The 17,848-nt window shown below is 29.0% G+C and overlaps 1 protein-coding gene across 1 annotated transcript; it reads left to right on the plus strand.

Annotated features, from left to right (window-relative positions):
* Positions 1-7,622: 7,622 nt before the first annotated feature.
* On the plus strand, positions 7,623-12,793 carry LOC107490003 (pre-rRNA-processing protein ESF2). The gene is made up of 8 exons (XM_016110774.3): positions 7,623-7,924; positions 8,232-8,614; positions 8,714-8,777; positions 9,155-9,222; positions 9,845-9,934; positions 10,028-10,158; positions 12,257-12,382; positions 12,485-12,793. Exons 2-8 carry the CDS (start codon positions 8,377-8,379, stop codon positions 12,500-12,502), a joined length of 735 nt encoding a protein of 244 aa, XP_015966260.1. The 5' UTR covers positions 7,623-7,924; positions 8,232-8,376; the 3' UTR covers positions 12,503-12,793.
* Positions 12,794-17,848: the final 5,055 nt, after the last annotated feature.

Genomic DNA, 17,848 nt, shown 5'->3' on the forward strand with positions numbered 1-17,848 from the left:
AAATATATTTATGTTATATAAAATATAACTCTAGAATTCTCTTTCAGACATTATCGAACGATAAATTTAGTGTCTTTCTCTATTTATAACCTAATCCTAGGAAGGCCTTAATTAATTGTTCCCTCATTAATTGGTAAAAAAACAACACATCCATTTCCCTTCTTATATATTATATATTATGCTCACACACACCTCTATTGAAGAGTAATGCATAATAATTAATATAGCTAGCTAGGACTACTAATTTTATACATAACAACAAATTTCAAAGGTTAAATTGGTCAATTAAAATTTAGAGCATCAAATTAAGTTTTACTAGACTATTTTACTATGCTAATTAAATTAATATATAGAGTAGTAATAATATTGTATCCTACTAATCTTCTGGATATTCTTTGAAAACCTTTCAGATAAATTACTAATTTCTCAAATATATATAATAATAAAGAAAGCTCAAGGACATTTATAAATTATTTAATAACTACAACTTAATTTGGCGTTTCAAACTACACCAAAACACACATACCCATTCATCTTGTTCAGAAGCTTCTGCATGGTAGTGAATAATGGAAATATTATTTGGATTATTCCAATGAGCATATTTATTATTTTCTCTACAAAACTTTATTTTTATCTTTTATAAATCATATACTTGAGGCTTTTCAATTCCTTTCCAATTTCCATGGTTGGTTGGTATGTAACTATTGAATGTTTAGCCGTAAATTATTGAGTACCTAATTAATATTTAATAGTAGTGAAATCTAAAGGAGCTCAAGATCAAGTCTTAAGCATTGAGCAATGTCCATACATTTGTCAAAGAGATAATATTATTGTAAAATTCAACAATATACATATACATATTTATTATTGCTAAACTCACAATGAAATTTTGATCAATTTTGTTACAAAATAATGGATGCATTTTCATTTTTAAAGTATGAAAATTTGAATAAATTGCTAAATTCGTCTCTAAAAAATTACTCTTTCTTTAAATTGATTTTCGAAAAAAAATTTTAATCAAATTCATTTTTCGAAGATTTTAAATTAGTCATGTTAGTCTTTTCGTCACTTCTATTGCTAACAACGTCAAAAATTATTTATGTGACACGTTAAATAATACCACACATATTACAATATATACTTGACATTCTTAATTAGCTACTAACATAATAAATTTATGCAATTAGATTAAATCAATCTTAGATTAATGAGTAATGACATATATTTTGAGGCATTAAAATTTTTTAATTTAAAATTGATTTGTTCTAATTTCATAAGTTTATAATATTAACAGTTAATAATTAGGATAGTCAAGTGTATAATATATATGGTGTCACTTAATGTCTCATATCAGCAAATTTTAATACCGTAAATAACAAAAATGACAAAAAGAATAATCTGATCATCAACTTAAATTTTTAAAGACAAAATTTAATTAAGAAAATTTTTAGAAAATCAATATGAAAAATGAATGATTTTTTAAAAATAAATTTAATTATTTACTCATGAAAGTTTAGATTTGTATTCGTATAAAACTTTTGTTTGTTAAATATGTAAATTAATCTGAAGTGCGTTGTTGCGTCCAATAGTGTGTTGTTTTAGACTTTTGGAGAATAGTTTGTGTGTCATTATTTTATTTGTAGCTTCAACATACTAATTGTGTCATTATCTCTCAAATCTCTCTTTCAAATATTTTAGTATAATGGAAGAACACGTGTCCTAATACTCTTTAACGTCTCTTTTACTATGAGGGTTGCAAATCTAGAGTAATATAACTGAAAAATATTATATAATTTGTCAATTATAAGTTAAATAAAAATTTAGTTTGTTGAGTTATTTATCTATTAAATTTTTTCTGTTAGCTTAAGTTTTAAAATAAAAAAGTTTATAATATAGTATTAAAATTTTTATGATTAAAAAAAATCTAAAATTTGATTCTTCTTAAACTATAAAAAAATTTAATATAAAACAAATAAAAACTAAAGCGAGAAATAAATTTTATGCAAATTTTATTAAGAAAAATTATTTCATTGTTATCATTTAAAATATATCTATGAGGAAAAGTTTGAATTTTCCCCCTGAAATTATTAGTTATAAATTTTATTTTATTTTATTTTATTTGTTTTTGATTTGCTATTCCTTATATCTTAAGGATATATATTGCTGTAAAAAGATGCATTTGATTTACTAGTCCTGTTTTTTTTTTATTATTAATAATGCTCCACATTCATATAATTTTCGTAATCAAGTCAATCAAATTATTTTTTATTTACGCGTTCTCTTTCTATTAACGTAAAGCTTCTTTCTCAATATAGAGCTTTTCTTTCTCAACGTAAACCTTCTCTTCATTCTTCTATCTCAACGTAAACCTTCTCTTCCTCAACGTAAAGCTCTCGTGTTCTTCTCTACTTTGATTTCTATAACATAAAATTTCGTATTATTCTTCGATTTCTTCTTCATTTCTTCTTCGACTTGTATTGCATTTAACTTCTTCCTATTCTTTTTTGTTTTTTTTTTTTATCTGCATTGCATTTATCTTTTTCGTTTTCAGATTTCAGATTTTTTCTTCATTTTCAGATTTCAATAGCATATCAAAATATTGAATGATTCTACTTCAAATCAATTGAATGAGAGTGATTTGGATTATTCTTCTGAATCGAATCAAGCGAACGAGGTTCGAATTATTCAATTTTGAATTGAATTGAATGGAATGCAATTGCTAAATCCAGTTGTTTACGAACACAATTTTATGTTCATTTATTATTGTACATTGGTTTTATGTTGATGGTATTTCTCGGTTCATTCTAGACACAGATGTTCTGAATTTGAATTTATATAATGGACAATATTCGGTTTATTTAGTATTATACAGTGGTTTCACTTTGATAATATTTTCGGTTTATTCTAAACGCATGGTGTTTCTGAATTCGAATTTATATAATGGACAAATGTTTGGTTCATTTGGTATTATACAATAGTTTCGCTTTAATAATATTTTTGGTTCATTTGCAGTTTAAGTATGTTGTCGATGAATAATTTGTCCCAATGGTTAGAATGACTTTCAAGACAAATTGAATGGAATGGAATGAAATCTAATACAATTGAATAAAGTGATAATAAATAATTTCATTCTTTTTGGTTAAAAAATGCTCAATTATCAACAAAAACACATTAAATTTATTTTTAGACCCAAATGAATTTCAATTAAACTAATGAATGAACCGAAATTACTTAAAGAATAAAGAATTTAGTCAATACTTATCAGCAGCATCAACTGAACTTCAATTATTACACAAATAAACTAAAATAAATTAAGAAGAAGAAGAGGAGGAGGAGGAGAGAAGAAAAATCTGCATGTGCGAAGAAAAAGAAGAACGGTTTTTATATTAAAGCGCAAAAAGTAACGTTGGAGATATTGAGCGCATGTACGCGCTCTTTTAACTAGTGTGATTTTTGTTGATGTTGGACATGCTTAATTCAACTTGAATGACGAAAAAATTTGGATGTGTAGCTGATCCGTTTCCTTATATATCAAGAGATTTAAGGCTTCATTAAACTAATTAAAAAAAGAAAAAATAAATAAATATCAGATTATTTATAAAATATTTTTCTCTATCTTTCTTAAATTGATCTTTAAATTTTATAGTCATATTACACACACATGAAAAATCAACAATCAATAATTAATTATCTATATATAACCTTCAGGGGAAGCAGACATCATGACGATGCTTTAATAGTATTTCAACATACATACATAAACAGATAAACATATATATATATTTCAAAGATAAAAGAAATGTTTTATATATAAATATGGGGAGGGAAAAAAATCAATGCAAAAAGACAATAAGGATTCCTGTTTAGTGATTGAGTTATTGGGGTCTAAAAACTGTTCAAACATGGTGGCCAGAAATTAAAGCAGTGTTGCTCATTGTTTTTTATTAAACCCCACCAAAAAAAATGACGGAAAGTGAATAATTGACGAAGGTGATGATGCCTCTTGTTTTATACAAAAAGGATAATACATAAAATCAACAACTTTATTATGATTATAAAAGCAAAGATTCCACATCAAAATGGAAGGTAGAGATAGCGTACAACTTAATGAAATGATGTATCTATAATATATATTTTTTTCATTTTCTTTTTTAAAAAATCTTTTAAGGGTGTGATTAATTATGACCTTTTTCTGTTGTTATTAAGCCTTTTGAAGAATTTGAACGATAGTGCTACTTTACTTATATACTAGAGAATTTGCTTATTGTTTATTAAGATAGTTTTCATAAATTTTATATTCTTATTTATTTTTTATATATAGAAGATAGGTATAGTATTGTGTTTAAGTTAGACTTTCATTCCTAGTGACATATTAATTTAATTTGAGTCACTCTAATAATTAGTTTATTCATCAATTTAAGTAAATATAAAGAGTTTAAATTTTGTTTTGTATATATAATAATTATTAATTAATAATAAAATTTTTAAATAAAATTCAGATCTACATAAGTTCTTTATCGATATAATAATAATAATAATAATAGTAGTAGTAGTAGTAGTAGTAGTAGTTTTATTTATGTTAAAGTTGTGTCATTGATTTGGGACTTGATGACAACCCTTTCAAGTTTTTAGCAAGATTTAAAAAATACCCGCCTTTGAACTTGCTCAATAATAGTGTGAGTTCTTGATTAAAATACAAATATATAGAAGTTTACGTGACTCATAATATCTATCAAATATGTGTATGATATAATATATACAAAATTCATTGCGTCTTCTCCCAAAGAAAACGTCAATTTTTGTCATGTCATTTTCTTTGGTGCATGCTTGTGCATGATCGACCATGTCCTTTATATATGTGTGGGTAGGATTGGAAGAAGAAATTTGTTGTAGAGTTATATGAGATTGTAAAAAATATAAATGTTATTAAAGTGATTAGTATTAAGAATTCTTTGTATAGTGTTATATTAGTATTTTTATTCGTAATAATATTACGAAAATATAATTTTTTTAAAATTATGTTGGTCTTAATATTATAGATTATGATACAAAAAATTTATAACATTAAATTATTTTTACAAAAAAATCATAAGAGACAAAAGTTTTTGTCGACTAAGAAGACCAGGATTTCTGTAGATAAAAAATTGAACAATAAATTTTTTAGTTATTATTTTCATATAAAAGAGTTTAAATTTTTTTACTAATAATTAATTTTAATATTCGTTATCTAAAATTTGAAATAATTTAATATGTAGACTTTTACATTTAATTAGGTATTAAGTCTGTTGCACAAGTAGAAATAATTAATTTTTTATACTTACTATTAAAAAATAATATTTTTTCTTTTTATGTATATAAAAATATAATTAGATATTAGTATAAAAAAATATATTGATAGTTAAAAAATTAACTCAAAATTTTTTTTTAATAATTGAATCTTGATTCTAACTTTTATTTATAACATTATTATTCTCTCTAAATTATATGTAATAATATTTGAAAAAAGAGAAATAAAATATCTAGTCACACATTTTGATTTGTCAAATTTAAAATATAAATTTTTAATTATATATAGAGTGGGAATGATAGATAGAAATAAAAAAAAAGAGAGAGATAGATAGGAGAATGTAAGAAGAAGGTTTATTAATTTTAGAGAGAAATATTTTCTCTAAATTTTAATAAGAGAGTGTCATGTGATACATTTTAGTTATTACATTAGTTAATAATGTATAATATAGCTATATTTGAATTTTAATATTTTAATTTTAATTTTAATTTAATTTAAATATAATTAAAAAATGCTATATTATTTATTTTAATTGTTAAATTTATAATTAGTAATTGATAATGATATATAAGAGAAATAGAATGAGTGAAGGAATGAGAGATAAAAAAAAAAGAAAAAGAGAAGATGAAAGAATTTTTTAATTTTAAAAAAATATTTTAATTATAATAAAAAATAACATATAATATATTTTAATTATAAATTAATAATATATAATAAATATTTGTCCTTTTATTTTATTTTTTTTGAGTGTTGGATGTATAGTGTTTATTTAGTCTCCAAAGTAAAAGTCAGTTTTGAAGGCAATAGCCTCTCTATTGGAAATCTGTTTCCAACGTTGTGGGCTATATGCTGTGAAGAAGAAAAAAACATGGCCCAAAAGGAATGATGGTATGCAAAAAAAAAAAACGTAATAAATCCATCCTGACCCAAAAGAAAACAAAATCCACCAAATAACTTAAAGGGCGACAAATATTAAATAAGACTGCATTTAAAAGAGAAATTGAGATTAAGATATAAAGACTAAAAGATAAAGATTAAGAGATAGAAATTAAATTAAGTATTTGTATTGTATTTTATATAAAATCTATTGAGCTGAGTTATAGTTTAGTATTATATTTAATTTAACATAAATTAAATATAGAGATTAAAGGGTTGATTTGAAATTTAAAAAGTTAAATGAGAGTATTTTTAAAAAAATGTTATTTAAGTTTTAGTTACAATTTTTAAATATTTTAGTTCTCTGTGTCTCTACTTTTTTAAAGTATTGAAGATATTGTAATTTTTGTGTCTCAAAACTAAAATTTTAATTTCAGTCTCTAATCATCAAACACAATACTCAATCTCAATCTCCTAATTTTAGTTCTAATACCAAAAAACAAACGCAACCTAAATGCCTTTAAACACTGGTAAGAGAAAATAAATGCTTCCTTCATACAAATTAGAATGTCAAAATACAATACATTTACAGGAAAAGAAAATAATAATAAACCATAATATAGGCTAGTTAGGTAAAAAAAGTTTAAAAGTAAATTTGAGATTCTATTTTGTTGATAGCAAAAATTTACATGTAATTATTTTTATATAAAATTGATAATTGAGAATTATTAAAAAATAATTTAATTAAATATATTAAATTATTTAACAATTTTTAACTATCAATTTTTATTAAGACAACTATAATTTAGTGTCTGTTGATGATTATAGAGAGGCGTTATTTCTCTTTTTTTTGTGAGATTATTACCCGTGTTATTTCTACTTTGTAGTATATTTAGTTTCTTTTTGGGCTTTTAACCGAATCGATTCGATTAATTTCATAAATTATTTGATAAAAAATTAGTCAAAGAATTAGTCGAATTGACAGTTAACCAGTAAATTCTCTAAACTAGTCGGTTTATTTAAGGATTTTCAATTTGGTATCAACCTTCTCAAAATAGCGCCGTTTAACCTAAAAAAAATTGTAATATTCCAAACGCAGCCTGCCAGTCCCATTTCTCTCTTTCTCTTTCACTGAAATTTTTTGCTGTATTGGCTAAGAGATTACTGCATGTATAAGGTGGGATTTAAATTTTTGGTACTTATTTAAGCGAAAGAGTAAATTGACCACTCAATCAATTCATATTAATTAAATAATATTGATGTTGCTCATATATTATTGGTTTATTGCTGATTTTTTGATAATTACTGATAAATAATAATTAAATTAAAAATTATTAAATTTAAATATTTAAAATTATATATTAAAATTTTAATTATTATTTAATTAAATCGATTGAATTTCGATTGAATTCTAATTAACTATTAAACTAGTGAACTAATTATTTGACTGGTTCAGTGATGGGTTTGGTTCTTGCAACCTTCCAACCCTAACAAACTCAGCCACCGTCCCATCGCCGAACTCTTTTCTTCTGGTAGAGGGTGCTGTTGCCGCCAACTAGAACAGACTGTGGGTGCCATTGTTGCCTGTGGAAGGTCTGTTCGCTTCTCCTCAATCCTCTTCTCGTCGACGTCGCACGAAGGCTTGCTCGGAGTTGTTGGAGTTGCCGCCACAAAAGGCTGCTCTGTCGTCCCCTCTGCTCGCCTTTCCGTTCTCCATCGCGAGCAACCTCTGCTTGCTTCTTCGAGTGACGTTGCCGTTCTGTTCGTCTCTCTACTACGATTCTACTTGTTTTACTCTATTCTTTATCACTGTTTTTACTTTTCTTTTTTTTTTTATGATTTCATTTATTTTATTTTTAAAATTATAGGTTAAACTAAACTCAAATAAATTCGTAATCTTCATTAGTTCGGTTCTCGCAACCTTAATTTTTGTCTCCTTATTTATGATCTATTGTTTTTTTCTTACTAAAATTGGTTTTTGGTTAAAGCCTTTTTTCTTTAGCTTGACTGGTTTGATGCCTGGTCCTGTTTTCAAAACCTTGTTGCTGATACAACCTCTGTGATGAAGGTCGAGGAGACCGCAGTACAAGAACAAGAAGTTGCTGCATTCACCAAATAAACAAGAGGACGACAAGTGTAGAGGAAAACGAAAACCCTGATATTGGTACACCTCACCACCAGACGAACCTAATTGCGTTAAATCTAAATTGAAAATGAAGAATAAGAAGACTATGGAAGTTGCAGTGAAAGAAGAAAATGCCGAGAATGAACCTAATGGCTCAGAATCAAAATTGAAAGATAAGAAGAAGAGATTGTTGAAGGAAGCAGAGAAGGCGGACAAGCGAGGTGTTTGCTATCTGAGTCGGATCCCCCCTCACATGGACCACGTCAAGCTTCGTCACATTCTCTCTCAATTCGGAGATATACAACGCATCTTTCTTGCCCCTGAAGGTCTTCTTTAATTCATGTTTTCACTTGTTTTTCTCAATTTTTGAAATAATGAAATTAAAGCACTCTAATACTTGAAGCGTTTTTATTTTGATTTTGCAGATTCTAGTGCTCCAGTCTCAACTAAACGGTCGCGGGGTGCACGAGACCAAGCGTACTCAGAAGGGTATTTGTTTTCTTTTTGGCAAAATAGCAAAAAACCCTGCACTTATAGATTTTGGGAAGATATAAATAGCTCATAACATACTAACGGCTCTTTGGTTTAAGAAAATGGTGAAGACCATACCAAACAGCCTTGAAAAGTAGCATATTTTGACGAGCTTAGTTTTGTTGAGTTCAAATGTTTGTGTAGATAGTTTTCAAATTGTAGTGAGATTTTCTGTGCATCATTTGTGGTCTGAGCCTCTGGGAGAATTTCTTTTCTCTCACGTGTACCTTTTTTCAGAACTGAAAATTGGTATATAAAATGTTAATGGTTTTATGTTGGTAGGAATTGATCATTGGTAGGAATTGATCATTGGATCTTTCTCTGTAACTGCGTAGGTGGGTTGAATTCAAGAATAAACGTCTAGCAAAGAGGGTTGCCAATATGTTGAATGGTGAACAGATAGGTATGCATGTATGAATTTGAGTTGTGCTGGCTCTTTGTTCTTGATTCTCAAATGGAAAATCATAATGACTTCTCATTGATTCTATAATATCAGATTCTTTACCTCACATCCATTGCTATTATATGATGTGGTGTTTAGTTTTGCTTATAGTAGATAGTAGTGGAATTATTATATACTTCTATGGAAATAGGAATTTTGTCCGATCAATGCATGTCTTATCAACCTTTCAGTGATAAGCTTAATATGGTGGAAAAAGAAAGGAGGTCAAGATTCAATTATACATATGCTTAGACCATGCTGAGATCAGAGTCCTTAGGTTTTTGGACTCTGTCTGGTGCTCAGTTCATGGTTTCTTAAAGGACTTTACTATTTCTAATTTATCTAGAAATTGGGCTTCTGTTATCCACTTTATGGAGGACATCTTATCCTCCTGCCTTTATAAGTCTCTTCTTTATAATTAAATTTCTTCAGTAAAAATATACAGGAAATAAATAGTATGCGATGTGTTTATTCTGGTGTTCACTTGTAGTAGCAGGACTATTCATTGAGTGGTTTGTTCCTCATAGATTTGGTTGTCAAGTTTCAATTTTCTGATTTGCATAACTTCATGTTCTTTGTCCAGGGGGAAAGAAGAGGTCATCGTTCTACTATGATCTTTGGAATATTAAATACCTAAGTAAATTCAAGTGGGATGATCTCACTGAAGAACTAGGTAGGACTATACAATCCGTATCTTGTTTTCATTTTTTGATTAACATATCTTGTTTTTATTTAGTTAAAGCTTAAACGAGTCTTGTTACAACAGCATTAAAGAAAGCTATTCGGGAGCAAAAGATAGCTTTAGAACTTTCTGCTGCCAAGAGAGAGAGGGACTTATATCTTTCCAAAGTCGATAAGTCACGTGCTTTGAATGCAATAGAGGAGAGGCTAAAGAAGGTACTCTATCCAGTCCAAATTCTATTGAATACAATTTTGAAGGTTGCATTTGGAGAAAATTTCATGTATTAATATGTCAGACAAGAAACTTATGTGCTGGTTAAAAACTGATTGGTGAACAATCTCACTAGCAAAAAAGAGGATAAAATAAAAGTAAAAAAGAAATATGCTGCTGTCTCTAATCTTCATTTTATAAAAGACTCACACCTTTGCCTTACTTAGTTTGTCCTATACTATTTTCTAGTAGAAGAGTAACTGAAGATTTCCATGAGGAAACAAGTTAAAATATATATTGAAATGGTTGTCCAATAGTTGGTGCTTTAAATTGAGCAAGCAATGAAGTTTACAACCAGGACTAATTTGAAAGTGTCATGCTGCAACAACAACAACACAACAACGACAACAAAGTTTTATCTTATTAGGTGGGGTCGGCTACATGAATCAAACGACGTCATTGAGCTCTGTCACGTATCATGTCTACAGAGAGACCGTTTATATGTAGATCTCGTTTGACCACCTCATGGACGATCTTCTTAGGTCTTCCTCTATCTTTCACCTTTGTCTATCTTCCATCTCGTCCACCCTCCGGATTGGGTGTTCTGTCGGTCTTCTTCTCACATGTCCAAACCACGTGAAACGCGATTTTACCATCTTTTCTACAATGGGTGCTATTCCAACTCTCTTATATCTTCGTTCCTTATTTTATCCAATTGCGTATGACCACTCATCCATCTCAACATCTTCATCTCTGCCACACCCAACTTATGTTCGTACTCCCCTTTGGCCGCCCAACACTTCATACCATAAAGCGTAGCCAGTCTTATAGCCGAACTTACATTTTATATATTCCATCTTGCTACGGCTTATGCGCAGACCATACACTTCTAGAGTTTCTCTCCATAAGTCCAATTTCTTATTTAGGTTTTCCTTTGACTTTTCCATAAAGACGATATCATTGGCAAAAAGCATGTACCATGGCACAGGCTCTTGGATGTGCTCTGTGAGTACTTCCAAGATTAATGTAAAAAGATATGGACTTAAGGATGATCCCTGGTGTAATCTTATACCAATAGAAAATTCATCTGTCACACTACCTTGAGTCTTCACATTTGTTGTGACCCTATCATACATGTTTTTAATTGTACGAATATATGCAATTCTTACTTTCCTCTTTTCTAAAACCTTCCATAAGATCTCCCTTGGCACTCTATCTATCGTATGATTTTTCCAAATCAATAAACACCATATGTAGATCCCTTTTATTACTACGATACCTCTCCATCCCTTGAAAGTATCATGCTGCATAGTAAGAAAAATAAGAAAACCGACTCAATGAATGTTGGCTAAAACCTATTGGTCACTTAGATTTTCCCAATTTGTGATGTCACGTATGCTTTACTCATTTGGCTTGTAATTAAAGTTCCTTGCAAGTTCTGATATTTACTACTTGCCTAAGTTGCCTTTAGTGCTATGCCTATGATTATCAAAGTATTTTCAAACAAATTTCAGACAATTTATGCTTTTTAATTAATTCAAATTCAGATGAATTAAAATATTTTACAAGTATGGAATTCCAATGCTTATATCTCTGTTATTCACAGTAAACTATTTTTTGGATCCGTTGGATTGCTTTGAATTTTGGCTTTTATAACTTATCTTTACGGGGACTATTTAGCTCCATAAAACTAGGGTAGATTTACATGCTGGCTATGATTTTCATTTGTAATGTAAGATCATATTTTGGATTATTGATGTATCTAGTTAGTTTCCTTATCCTTCATCTGTATTTGTGAAGAACAATGTACTTGTGGAAGTTTGTTATTTTCATTGCCATACACCCCATGATCTATAATTTCAAAGGGTAATACTATGGTGAAGATTGTTTTCGAATGAAGAGGGAAGATAGTTCTTTTTACAGGAGTAAAGGTCAAAAACAAAATAAAGATCATGTGCAATGCACATGTCCTCTATTAATTTAGTGAGAATCTCTACTCTTGGCCCAATTCTCCTCTTCACCAAAGAAATTTTCAATTTCAAATTCACATTATGATTATATATGGAGGTTAATTTCTGATGCCATTTCAATTGGTCTCAACAGAAGCAGAAGATTCAACAAGACTCTGGACAAGTCGCAAAAGTGATTCGCCATTTCCCCCAAACGAAGCCAATAACCGCTACTGCTAAAGAAAGTAAACCTGGACTCTCTGATGATATACTGGATGCTGTAAGAATCAATGTGATTTTGATTTATAACTAAATAATTCATGTTTTGGTGTATCTCTTTCATTTATTTAGGCCGTAGCTTAATGTATTACACCCTTTACAGGTATTTGGTGGTTCGTAATCCATGTATTGATACTTCAACATCAGGAGTTCAGAACCCAAAGAATAGCACTGCCAATTTTGTAACATGCATATAGCAATTTTCTGTATTCAACTTTTTTTTGGGTAATATCTAGAAGATATTGTTCTTAGTGATTGAAGGTTTTTGACGTGGAAAATTGAAGTAATCTAGAAATATAATAGTGTGTTTTTGTATGCAGTGAATTTTGTTATATTGCTATACGCCTTCTAACTTTTAGTTTTAGCCTTGTAGGCTCCAATTATATTAACCGAAGTTCGATATTTGGATTAATTGTTGGTGGAAATTTAGGTGCAGTTAATTTCAAGTGAAGTGACATTGATAATTGAGGGTCGTTAGATGAAAATTTAGTTAAATTATTCAAATCATTTAATAATTTTTAGCTATCAATTTCACATGAAGTTGATTGTATATGAGTTTTCACCTTAATTGTTATATTGAATTTTGTTGTGTCATGATTCACATTTTATATGTATACTTTAATTTTATCCTCAATTAATAAACATATCAAATTTGCTTGCTAACATTTGCCGAATGAGTTACCAGTAGCTTCTAAATTTCTAAATTTGTTAATAATAAAAAATATTTTAAAACGTGACTACAGTATAGACACTAAAAAAAACTGTGACTACAATATCAAATTATTAACAATATTAAACTATTAAATATATATTTTCACAACGATTTTAGAAACCAGATTTTAATGTGATGTTTTATAAGTATAAATAAAAAAAAATTTAGAGAACCAATTTCATATTCAATAACTTGAACAACTTTTTAAATTTTGAAAAAAATTCTAGTAAAAATAAAAAAATACCTAAAGAACCAATCTAATCTAATGTTCATACATATTCACAGTACGCGCTGAAAATAAAAAGCGCACAAACTCTTGTTTCGCTTTAGCCACGTCTGTGCCCTATCTAGCGTTGGCGTTTGCCGCAACACGTAGTGCCATCCATTCCCAAAATGTGATTACAGTATCAAACTATTAAAAATTATATTTTCACAACAGTTTTAGAAATCATATTTTAATGTGATGTTTTATAAGTATAAATACAAAAAAAAGAGAAAGTTTAGAAAACTAATTACATGTTCAGCCAACTTGAACAACTTTTTAAATTTTGAAAAAAAAATCAATAAAAATAAAAAATTCTAAAAAACAAATCTAATTTAATGTTCACACACATTCATAGTACGCACCGGAAAAAATAACCACACAAACCCTTGTCTTTTTCTCTCTAGCCACGTCTGTGCCTTACCCAGTGTAGCCGTCTACTGCCGCACGTAGTGTCATCTATTCCTAAAACCAGTGCCGCCGACCCTGCCGCTAACCACCACCACGTTCATGTAGCACCCTCCCTTCGCGAACGTAATGCCACTGACCACTGCCGCGTAGCACCGCCGCAGGATCCTCTCGCGAACACATCACATCCGCCATCGAGGAGACCGCCACATGTCCACTATTGTTGTTGTGTTGAGGTCGCGTCGTTTCTTCTTCTTCTTAGTTTTGGATGCTCCTTTTTACAAATTTTGGATGTTTTTTCTGCTAAATTTTGGATGTTTTTTTTATCTTGTTCTGGATATTTCTTTTGTGCTTTAGTGGATGTTTCTTTTTTGTATTGGGAGATTTTTTTTATATTATATTTTTTATTTTTCTTTTGTGCTTTTAGTGGATTTTTTTTTTAGCTCGTTCCGATCTTTCTTTTCTGCATTGGGGGATGTTTCTTTTGTAGGGGCTTATGAATGGCTCAGTTCGCAAGTCAAATGGTTAGTCGCGATCGACATCAAGTGTCCGGTGGTGCGACGAAAGGTGCGGCATGGAGCGCCATGCGTGTCACGATGGGAGAAGTCGCTCTACAGATTGTTTTTTTTGCTGGCGCGTGTAATCCTAATTTTTAAAACTTAAAAAAAAAACTGAATGGTTTTGAAAACTTGTTCAAGTTAGCAGGTACCCTAGTTGGTTACTCAGATGCATCGATGAAAAAAAGATACTTTATATATACAACTTAGTAATTTTATGTCAAGTAGACAATTTTAAAACAAGGTCAGGAGCGTTAAGGTTGCATTTGTGACAGTTTTCCGCATAGAGCAAAAGTTTGGTTTTGGGCAGGGAGGAGTTGGTCACGTTCATAATAGAGACTGTATAAGCAAAAACTTGCTTGCTGTTTTGTAATCCTATTTTTAATGAAACAATCCTCTCTAATGAGTTTGTAAAGATTTGTAACATTCACTTTCAGTTTAAGAAAACCATTATAGGCTGTAAATTGGTTGAAAAAGGATTCTAGTGAGTTATTGATAGATAAATTTTTTTTCAATGATCATGATTAAAGACTTTAGAAAAGAATGTGAATTTCGTCCTACTTGCGTAATGATATTGATTATGTTTAAGTTTGGCATTTTGGCAAGGATGACGATTTCATCACGCTTGCTCAATACTATAAACGATGTGTGGATATGATTGTTTTGTTTCGTTCATATTCTTTCTTGATGTAAGGTATGGTTAGACATTTATACCTGGATCAGTTGACCTCTATGAGATTGTGACAAGATATCTTTCCTCCTATGGTAGACTTTTGGTAGGGCTAGCAAAACAGACCAAATTTACCGGGCCGATTTGCCAAAATCGCCAAAAAAGTGGGCCGAGTGAGATTTTAAACTCGCAGATTTTGGTGGCTAGGCAGATTGGCTCAACAAGCTTGCTATATTATTTTTTTAAGGACATTCTAATAGTTAACCTCAATCATATAAATGTTTAAATGGGAGAAAATTAGGATTTCAGTTTCACAATTTCAAAGTTTCTCTCGTATTTTCTCTTGATCCCACATATAAAATATTTGGTGAGAGATCAAATTTACTCTCAAGTGAAAAAAAATTGAGAAGATCTAATCCTACTTACAGCCTTGTACCCTTACTCACGCTCTCATTCAGCCATTGTCATGCTCTCTTCCATGGCGGTCGGCCACTCCGAATCTCCCATACGGCTCCCGCTCTCCAGTTGTCGCAGTTCTCCAGCGATGTGGTGTGCTCTGTCGGATCTCCTTTGTGTCTCTCTTTGCTCCGTCTCTCTCTGTCTCCATCTCTCTCACTCTAGGATTTCTTCTCTATGGCGACGTCTCCCCTTCTCATTTGTCAAGCACGCACCAGATCTCTCCTTCGTAATCTCGCCGTCAGAATTAGATTCTCCACCCTAAAGTCACAGCCCATTGCTCAAAGTCACAAAGTTGCAAATTCGTCGTTGCAAATTCACCGTTGCAGATGTGCCCCCTTTTCTGCAATAATGTCACGCCTCTTCCTTTACGGCGACATCAAAGCAATTGCAATTCACCATCGATTTTTTCTGCTCCTGCTTCCTCATCCTCATTTGTTTTGTTTCTTGTTTCAGTTGCGTTTTGTTCATTGATTATACTAAAAAAATTTGATTGTGCAAGAAATTTCAAATTGAGTAAAATACTAAAATAGTACTCGAAAGCTTACGACGTTAACAAAAATAATTCAAAAAGATACTAACAATTTCTGAAAGATTTAAAACTGCGACAGAAAGTAGATATTAAAAATATATTTTAAAAAAGATTTTAGAGATCATATTTTGATACAATTTTTTACAAATATCATTAAAAAAAGTTATTTCCATCCTTAAAATTTGGTTAATTTATATCAAGTGAATTTAAAAAAAAAAAATTAATTGTAAATGACCAATTTTTTTTTTGAAAAAATAAAAAATCTAGAGATTAAATTTTACTTTAAATTTTTTGTGCATTTTATAAATATTTATTCAAATATTATCACAAAAATTCAGAATAAATAGATAAATTATTTATTAAATACGAAAATTTTTTTTATCACTTATAAAAAAATAAATATTTAATTATTATTTTTGTCATATTTTTAAATCATTAAAAAACTATTTTATTGATAATATTTTTTTAAGAATTTTTTTGTCAACGTCTAAATTTTTTCGATACTGAATTAGTAGTTAACTCTTTCTTTCTAATGATGTGTTCTGATGATGTGTTTCGATAGTGCAAAAAAAAACTAATCATACCAAACTGTTCGCTGTTAATTACCAAACTTCATAAATGATCCATGTGACTTTATTTTGTCAACAAACACTTTCCATGCGGGAGAAAATACTGTTAAATAAAATGGATTTTTTTTAAAATTTTTATAAAAAGAACACTTTATTTACAACATGTGTAAATGTTTCTCACCATGTGTAAAGAAACTATATAGAAAGTCATGTACACATAAAATATTTGATGGAATAAAAATTAGTGTAAAATAGTTTAAGATTATTTTATTTTATATTTTTAATTATTGTTTTTCTTTTGTATTAATTAATTACTACTAAAATAATTGAATAATATTAAATGTAATGAATATGTAATTATAAATAATACAATAATGACGAAATTTAGCGTGGATAATGGAGAGTCATGATCCCCAATATTTTTTTTTTAAATTTAGTAATAAAATTACATAGAACATAATTAGACTTCAGTTGGTTAAAGTCCTATATAACCATCCTAAATACACTCTGTTCAAGTATAGTTCTTCCATTTAGTTACTATTTTTTCTTCGAATTGCTTGGACTAATATTAATGGGCTAATTAGAATGATTATGAGATTTATTTAGATTCATACGCAATAATTAGAATACCAATACAATATTAATATAGATAGATAACAATGAGTATATGCCGGAGGAGCTTAAGTTGATCATATGATTTTAGTTGTGAAATATATAAATGCATGAATGTTGGTATTTGAAAACACACTTTCTGTTTAATTTCTTACACGCGATAGATTTATTAGTTGTCAAGAGAATTAAATTATGATCATATTTTAACCATAAAAAACTCAAATAAAAAAAATATACATTATTATCGATCTCATCTTATTATATACACTAACCATAAAATTTACGACTCAATAATTTATAGTGACATTTAAAATTTAAAATAAATCACTCAATTATTTATAAATTTATAAGAATGTCAAAAACTCAAAATAAAATACTCAACCAGTTTTATCAATGACAAAAATCAATAATTAATAAGAATCCACCACCCTATAGAAAATTCTAACAATAATATCATATTATTAATTAAGATTCCGTTAGGGAGCCAATAGAGTATTTGTATAATGTGTACAATGAGCTATTTATTTGGTTCAATATGAGTTAAAAAATGAACATTCAGGATAAAATATTACTAATTTCTCAAACACAATACACCCATACTATCCAGAATAACCATCCGGGTACCAAAAAATAATAAACATCTGATATCCTACTGAATCGAACATCCCTAAATCCCTATTGTACATATT

This window comes from Arachis duranensis, chromosome 5, assembly GCF_000817695.3.
Source record: "Arachis duranensis cultivar V14167 chromosome 5, aradu.V14167.gnm2.J7QH, whole genome shotgun sequence".
Taxonomy (NCBI): Eukaryota; Viridiplantae; Streptophyta; class Magnoliopsida; order Fabales; family Fabaceae; genus Arachis; species Arachis duranensis.